This window comes from Galeopterus variegatus, unplaced genomic scaffold, assembly GCF_000696425.1.
Source record: "Galeopterus variegatus unplaced genomic scaffold, G_variegatus-3.0.2 Scaffold9322, whole genome shotgun sequence".
In the NCBI taxonomy this organism is placed as follows: Eukaryota; Metazoa; Chordata; class Mammalia; order Dermoptera; family Cynocephalidae; genus Galeopterus; species Galeopterus variegatus.
The window spans coordinates 22,419-31,184 of NW_007735433.1; the positions used below are offsets into that span (position 1 = coordinate 22,419).

The following is an 8,766-nucleotide window of genomic DNA, read 5'->3' on the forward strand; positions in this document are numbered from 1 at the left end:
TTGCCGGTCACGGAAAAAAAAAAAAAAAAAAAAAAAAAAAAAAAAAAAATATTCAGAAGCTCTTTTTGAAAACGCTAATATCCTTGGGTGCTATGCCATTTCAAGTTCATTGTTAGTGAATAATTAAGGAAGAAGGAAAAGCTGGTGATGAGGTGGATGGATTTGTCAATAGCTGTGGAATAAGAGAAGAGAAAGAGAGAAAACATAGTTTTCAGAGAGCAGCTACAGGAGCCATTTTGGAGGCTCAAAAGTGGACTTTATTGTCTCAAGGCTACTGGTAACTCCAGGTTGTTTCAGCCTTGTGTATCTGAAGGCCCAATCACTAACATTATGTGGCTAATGAAAACCGCCCCATGTATATAAACCCTTAAGATGCCTTTGGAAAATAGAAAAGGGAAAAGAGAAAAGAAAAACAATGTAAGAAAGTGTAGAAGAGCCTTCTCTCCAACATTTCTGAGAGAAGATGGGAGCTGAAAACCTCAAACAAAATGTTGCCCCAATCTCACTCGACTAATTTTAGTTATCTTGTTTCATGGCTATGATTCATCCCTAAAGCTGTGAATTGCTGAGGGGGAAGGAGGAAAAAAAATTGACTTAAATGTCAAAGAAGTAGGAACATAAATATAGTTTTCTTTTTTGAGGAACTAGAATTCCAGGATATGGGAATCTTTTTCTCATGAGGGACTGAATGCTTCAAACTTCTAGAAAAATAATGATCTCCAGTCAAAACATCACCAAGGAATAAAAGCAGGAATTGATTCTGAGTCATATCATGTCTGAATTTTTGCATCCATACTGCATTTTCCTTTTCTCCTGTGTACATCCTAAATCTAGTTAAACTAGAAATCACTAATAATCATGTGTAGTTGAATATGATGGAAACTTAACATGTAGATTATAGTGATATATGGAACTCACAAAATAGGTGAGGGAGAAATGAACGGAGATAAGTAGAATTATGAGAAACAATTATGGGAATGGGATGGGAGCACAGAGAAGAAGGACATGTCTGAATGGTGGCCAGATGTTCTCTTGCCTGCTGAAGAGCAGGGAACAACAGAGACGGTTTGGCAAAACTCCATCCTAAGTAAAGAAAAATGTTTTTCAATTTACCAGGTGTCCCCTAGTCAACTGGTTACCATTTTGGATTTCCATAGATTTGGAGGAAAGACAAGTCACTAACCAGAACTCACTTGAATGATTTCACTGTCTGCAGTAGCTGACCCTCTACCACCAGCCTAGCCACTAGCTGTGTGTGTGTTTCTTTCTGTTCTTAAAACTTCTGAGTAGCAAAAGAAATATAGATGGTTATAAAACTATGGCCCAGGACATTGGAGGAAGGTAATATTGTGTAGAAGGCAAACGGGAAAGAAAGAGTTCCAGTGACTTCAGAGTGGAGTCTCCACGTCTGGAAGCCATGAGGAGAGTGGCCCCAGGCACAAGTGTGAATGCTGAGCCCAGCAGCTGTTTGGCCTTCAGCCTCCCCAGAACACTCTCCTCCTCTTTATCATGGCTCTGCCTGAGCAGCAGCAGTTGCTGTATCTTATCACCCAAGACCCAAGTGTCATTGAGTTTATGTGACAAATGCATCTTGATGATAACCTTTCAGGATACTCAGGAGGTGGAAGGGACTCTGGAGGCGGCAGCATCGTGCTGCTTGGTTTACCAGTGAGAAAGCCAAGACCTGGAAAATCTAAGAGACTCTCTTGCCCATTCCATGCCCTCTTTTGCATCTTCTGGAAGATGTCAATTAACACCATGACTGTGACTACCTGTTATTGTCTCTAGTTGAGCTATTTTAAGGTCCACAGAAGATATTTGTCAGAAGGGTCTTTGGCCACTCTCATTTCAGATTAGCTGGGCCCACTGCCTTTATTACAAATTCAGTTCTTTTCAGACTGGGTATATTTAATTTTCTGAGCCTCTGCTAGGTGTGCCAAAGTGCAATGAAGACAGGTTTCTACTCCTTTCTTTCAGTGATCAACTTTTACCACGTGTGGCCGTGTTATAGGTTGAATTGTGTTCCCAAATAGATATGTTGAAGTCCTAACTCCCAGTATCTGGGAATATGACCTCATTTGGAAATAGAGTCTTTGCAGACTTAAGCAAGTTAAGATGAGGTCATTAAGGGGGGTCCTCATCTAATATGACTGGTGCCATAAGAAGATAGCCTTGTGAATCACAGAAGGGAGGGCACTGTGGGACGACAGAGGCAGAGATTGAAGTGCTGCAGCTGCAAGCCAAGGAATGCCAAGCATCACAGGCCACAACCAGAATCTAGGAAGAGGCAAGAAAGGACTGTCCTCTGCAGGTTTCAGAGCGAGCACGGCCCTGCTGACACCTTGATTTCAGGTGTGTAGCTTGTGAACTGTGAAACAATACATTTCTTTTTTTTATTTTCCTTTTTGTCTTTTTTTTTTTTTTTACTGACCGGTAACGGGATCGCAACCCTCAGTGTTGCGCCCGCACCACGCTCAGCCAGTGCGCGGGAACCGGTCTCCACATGGGATCTGAACCCTCGGCGGGAGGGCCGCCGCGCCCCCCAACCCCGCCCCCCCCCCCGCGCCCCCCCGGCGGGCCCCCATCTTTTTTTTTTTTTTTATTTTTTACTGACCGGTAACGGGATCGCACCCCTCAGTGTTGCGCCCGCACCACGCTCAGCCAGTGCGCGGGAACCGGTCTCCACATGGGATCTGAACCCTCGGCGGGAGGGCCGCCGCGCCCCCCAACCCCGCCCCCCCCCCCGCGCCCCCCCGGCGGGCCCCCATCTTTTTTTTTTTTTTTATTTTTTACTGACCGGTAACGGGATCGCACCCCTCAGTGTTGCGCCCGCACCACGCTCAGCCAGTGCGCGGGAACCGGTCTCCACATGGGATCTGAACCCTCGGCGGGAGGGCCGCCGCGCTCCCAAGCGGCGCACTCTCCAGTGCGCCACCGGGCTGGCCCAATATATTTCTATTTTTCAAGCCACCAAGTTTGTGGTACATTGTTATGACAGCCCTAGGAAACGAATACGAGTAATGAAGTAAAAAAGGCTAAGAGGAAGGGCGACTGCATGCTGAAAGAAGGAAAGGAAGAGGAATTTCTTCTCTTGGGATGGTTTACTAATGAATTGGAATTAAGTTTTGATTAAAATGATCCAGAGTGATGCCACATGACCATTTGAAAAAGAATTCATGAGGGGACTCTGTCTGTCCATTTCTGTAAAATATAATGTATTTTGCTATTTAAATAAATTCTATCATAGAATAGTCAGCTGTTTTTCAGTGTGCTTGATTAATAATCTGTTTTGTTTTCCTTAACTCAATTGCTTTGGTATTTTTTGTTTTATTTATTTTATGTTGTTAGATTTTATTTTGTAGCATAATATACATGCATATATTTTATCAAAATATGGAATGAAAGGCACTTTAAAAATATTAAATATCTGTAATATGCTTTTCAGATTTAAATGGAGTTCTATCTCGAGATCCATGTTCCACGGCTCTGATTTACCCTCTATAAATAGTATTAAAGATTAAATCAGGTCTTGCTTAAAATAACCAATTTCAGTAGTTTCCTTTGTAATGCAGTTCTCTATTTACAAATAGCACAAATGGAGGTAAAGACTACTTATAATCACAGTTTTCAAAACAACAACAAAAAAGAATTTTAAGGTCTTACAAATTGTAGTATATGCTGAGTGCCCCAATTTAAAAATGTATATCAAGAATCTTCACATGTCACCCAATTGTTTAAGTATGGCTACATTCTATAAGCTTCTCCAAGGCAAGTCTTCTCTATTATACAAGGGTACTTCAAAAAGTTCATGGAAAGATTCCTATTATCTTCTCATTTTATTTTTCCATGAACTTTTTGAAGGACTCTCATATTTGAACAACTCAAGGGTCTTTTAAGAAAGAGTTCCCCTGCATACTTAGTGGCTGAACGAACACCCAAGAATTGGGACACATGGATCTATCTCCTCATTGACCGGATATATTAATTCTTCTCAGAAACCATTCTGGATTGTTTCAAACCCTTCTGATTAGAGGTGAAGAGTTCAGCTTATGGTCTATGTAGAGCACACCTGAGTGCCCCTGTCTTTGAAGGCAGTGGGATAGACAAGTCAGATCCAATGTCAAAATCAGTAAACCATTCATGTATTACAATGCTCCATCTGTAGGACATTTTTGGCCCCCCTTATTCTAGGAGTCACACGATCTGATCCTAGATGCTGACACAAGAAGTTGGATTAAGAAGTACTATACTCCTCATGAGAAATACGGAGCTAAGACTACTTACTTGAGTGTGGTGAGTTCCGTGAGGGATGGCTGAGTAGCCTTGAGATAGCTTTCTCTTCGTGCAGCAACTTTGGGAGAAGGCTTGGGACTCGTGTCTGAGTCGCCACTGTCTTCATCGCCCATGGCCTTGATGTAGCTGCCACTCCGCATTCTTCGGCATGGAATTTCATCGTCTTTACCTCGAGGGGTGTACCCCGTCCATTCATCTTGGGGAACCTATTCCAATACAAAACAGATAATTTGCTTTTTATAAAATCCTACCTTTTTCTTTTCTTTCCTTTTCTTTTGTATGACCCTGCGTATTGGTAATGTACATAATTACCTAAAACTTTAGACATTAACATTTCAGTAATAGTGTTTTATGGGAATATGTCTAAGAATGTCTTGAATATGTGCAACGCCATGTCTCAATCTTTAAAACAACTTGTGCATTAGAAAGAATTAAAACCATCAGTTCTGATTCGTGTATACTTTTCAGTTTTCTCACCCTGATAACAGTCGTCAGGCATAAGAATGCCATAAAAAAGGAGAGCCATTTTATTTGAGCTTTTCAGTGATTTGTTTTCTATTGTCACTTAAAATTCAAAAATGTTTTCTGATTTATCTATGCTTTCCCTGAACCTTCATCTTTACCTTGTCATATCCACTCTATCTTTTTCCTAAACCAGTGGTCTACACTGGCTACACGCACTTCCCCATTGCCTATTCTTTCTGAACACTCCCTAGTTTGTGTTCGGCCTCCATAGATCTGCTTACAGCACTCTTTGAAGGTTTCCAATGATCTCCTCATGAACGCTAATGGCATTTTCTTGATTTTCTATTTTGTCGGCTTCTACACACGCATTGCACACACATACACACAAGTAACACCTCTTGAGAGCTTCTCTCCTTTTGGCTCTGACTGCTGCACTTACCTGGTAGAGCTACTACTTATCTGAATCGCTCTTTTCCTCTTGCTATGCTGGAAGCTGCACTAAGTCCTTAATGTGGGGAATGTTGTCAGAGAGCTTCTCTCCTTTTGGCTCTGACTGCTGCACTTACCTGGTAGAGCTACTACTTATCTGAATTGCTCTTTTCCTCTTGCTATGCTGGAAGCTGCACTAAGTCCTTAATGTGGGGAATGTTGTCAGAGCACTGCCGTTGTTTGTTTCCACAATCCTCCTTTGAGTTCAGGTGGGCATCGCACTATGCTTTAGAAGGTTTCTTTATGGCTTTCTCTTCACCCAATTTTTTAAGTATGGCTACATTCTATAAGTTTCTCTAAGGCAAGTCTTCTCTATTATACAAGGGTACTTTAAAAAGTTCATGGAAAGATTCCTATTATCCTCTCGTTTTATTTTTCCATGAACTTTCTGAAGGACTCTCATATTTGAACAACTCAAGGGTCTTTTTTTTCTTTTTTTGTGACCGGTAACGGGATCGCAACCCTTGGTGTTGCGCCCGCGCTGCGCTCAACCAGTGAGCGGACCAGTCTCTATATGGGATCCGAACCCTCGGCGGGAGCGCCGCTGCACTCTACCGAGTGCGCCACCAGGCCGGCCCGCAAGGGTCTTTTAAGAAAGAGTTCCCCTGCATGTTTAGTGGCTGAACGAATGCCCAAGAATTGGGACACATGGATCTATCTTCTCATTGACTGGATATATTAATTATATTCGGTCAATTAATTATATATAATATAACAGTTCCTCTTATATTTTCCACTACATGAATTCAACCTGGATCTCATTCTTCTCGACTTAGTGAAAGAAATGCATAGTGCCCTTTTAATCCACAGGAAGCACAAACAGCCTACAATGCCCACAACACTGCACAAGATTTAACTTAAAAAGACCAGAGGAAGGGGAGGCTGGTTCTTGCCCTCAATATGCTTTAACAGAGAGGAGAGACAAAGTGTAAATGAATTTGGGAACAGTTCCAGATCAACATGTTAGCAAGTCTAAGATGTGGTGCTATAAATGGAATGTGTACTAAAGAGACACTAGATATAGGAGTTATCAGTGACAGGGAGGGATTATCCAGGAAGGGCTTCCTGGAACTGGCCAGGTTTGCAATGAGAAGATAAAAAGGGTATTTAACATTTTGATGCTAACTCTTTACTGGTTATCTATTAAAATAATACAGTATTTCATTATTAATATTTAACTATGCTAAGAAATTTATTTACAGGGTCTTATTTCATCAATACAACAACACTGTGCATTATTTCTGTATTTCTCAAATGAGAAGTAGGTGCTCAGAGAGCTTAACTAACTCCCCAAAGGACACATAGCTAGGAAATGGCAACACTGGGCCTTGAAGTATTTTTGGTTTAATTCCCAAGGCCAGAATTTAATTAACCTAAATGTTATGATTAATAATATATGAATTTGAAATCTAAAGTGAAAAGTGTCCACAATGACACATACACATGTTAGACATGACATTCTAAATACTTTAGATTCTAGGAAGTGAGAAGAGATGTTTTACTAAAAAAAGCACTATTCTTTCCTCCTTAAATTATAAATCTATCTGTATAATTTGAAAGTTTATATCTAGGAACATCAGACTGAAGAGAAGCTACTATTCGTGGACTTGATAATAGTAGTTTGCAGTTCTAATTCTGAAAAGTACTAACGAAGCTTAAGCATCACCAGAAAATATGTTTAGTTTATTTAACAAATTCTTATATTTTGCTTCCTGTGTGCAGGCACTTTTCTAAATGCTTCATAAATGTCAACTCATTTGATCCATACAGCTGTGGGGTGGTATTAATATTACCCCCATCTTACAAATGAGAAGACTAAGGTTATGTAACTTGCCCAAAGTTACAGCTATGAAGGGGCACAGTTCGATGGGGCAGCCCCTGGGGCCTCACTGTTGACCACTGTCTGATGCTGTCTCTCTTATTAGGCTCTGCTTTGTGGCACCTGCAGAACTGAACAATAATAGTCCATGACACCTTCTTAATCCATTGCATTCTACACACTTGCCATTTATTAACTGTGCTAGTAACAATGTAGAGTTTTCACTTTTTTTTTTAGCTAAAGAGCTTCAAAATCACCACAGCAACAAAGGTTTCTTAGAAAATTATAAATGTTGACAACAGTCTTGTTTTCCTTCAGTTAGCAGGTGACTCACTGCATAGATATGATCATGTTTAGAACCTCATTGGCTTAGCAATTACATTTTAAAAATTATCTCAGTACAGCTCAGGGCCACAACAACACTTGCACCTTCTCAGTACTGATTCCTAAATTCATAAGCATTGCTCTCTGGAATATGTCACAGACCTATTGTCTAATCTGATAAACTGATTAGCTCATATCACTTGTGAGACAAAACATGACAAATTTCCGGTTAGGTGTTTTTTTCAAAGTTAATTAATGGTAGAAACTTGGGCATGTACTAGACAGTCTGTAATTGTTAAGGAAACCAGCTAAGAAGTATTTAGTCTGTATGCCTTTCAATTAAACATACTTTTCAAATGGTAGCAGCTAAGAAGTTGCGTGACAGTGACCTCCATTGGAGTGGAATTTGAATATTAATACATATTCATATACCTTAAGGTAGCATACAAGATTACATATAAAATAATACAGCAATCAGTTCTAAAAAAATATAAAGACACAGAAAAGCAAGACCTTGGAGAAAAAAAAATAAGAAAACAACACCCTTGGTGAACTGTAAGGGTCAGCAAAATTGCCATAATTGAGCCGGTGTTTATGTTTAGTTCCTTAAATTTTAATGCAAAAGAGAGACATTGCTTAGGTACACGGTTTTAGAAGAAAGCATACCAGTTTGTAAGGGGCTCAAAAAGTGAAATGTTACTCCCCTTTGATGGGAAAGACAGGACAAGTATGTGGCTGCAGCTGTTACTGTGATCCAGTCAAAGGTTGCTGTGTCTTTCCACTTCCGTTGCACAGAAATAAATGATTTAGGGAAAGTCAAAGAAAAGGTGAACTTTGCAGCTGTTTGAGAAAGCCTGCATTATTACTAGTGATGGCAGTTTAAGGGATTGGAGGTCTTAGTAAGAAAGAGAAGCTGGAGCAGAAAGAAAAAAGCCCAGGTACTTGTTGATATCAGGCTAGTGGGATGTCCTCCTCATCTGCACCAGCTCAGGGGGTGGTTGGACCCAACAAACGTTAAAGAAAAATAATAAGAGCAATCTAATTCAGATTAGGTTTTACAGTAGTTATGGAGAGGAAAAAGGGATTATTTGCTTTTTAATGCTTACGTTTAAGCATTTACACTCTGTATTAGTCTGTTTTGTGTTGCTATAACAGAAATACCTGAGACTGGATGATTTATAAAGAAGAGAAGTTTATTTGGTTTATGATTCTGGAACACTTACATCTGGCATAGGCCTCAGGCTGCTTCTACTCATGGCGGAAAGTGGCAGCCAGCTGGTGGGTACAAGCAGATCACATGGTGAGAGGAAGTGGGCGTGAGAGAGAGAGAGAGAGAGAGAGAGAGAGAGAGAGAGAGAGAGAGAGAGAGAGAGAGA

The 8,766-nt window shown here is 40.5% G+C and overlaps 1 protein-coding gene across 1 annotated transcript in view; it reads right to left on the reverse strand.

Annotated features, from left to right (window-relative positions):
- Positions 1-4,284: 4,284 nt before the first annotated feature.
- Positions 4,285-8,766, reverse strand: part of LOC103609191 (disks large-associated protein 1-like) — a gene marked incomplete at its 3' end in the record, with an annotated part of 70,057 nt that continues 65,575 nt past the window's right edge. Inside the window, exon 3 of the mRNA XM_008593552.1 lies at positions 4,285-4,499. Within this exon, the coding sequence (XP_008591774.1) occupies positions 4,285-4,499 (215 nt within the window). The remainder of the gene's footprint in view (positions 4,500-8,766) is intronic.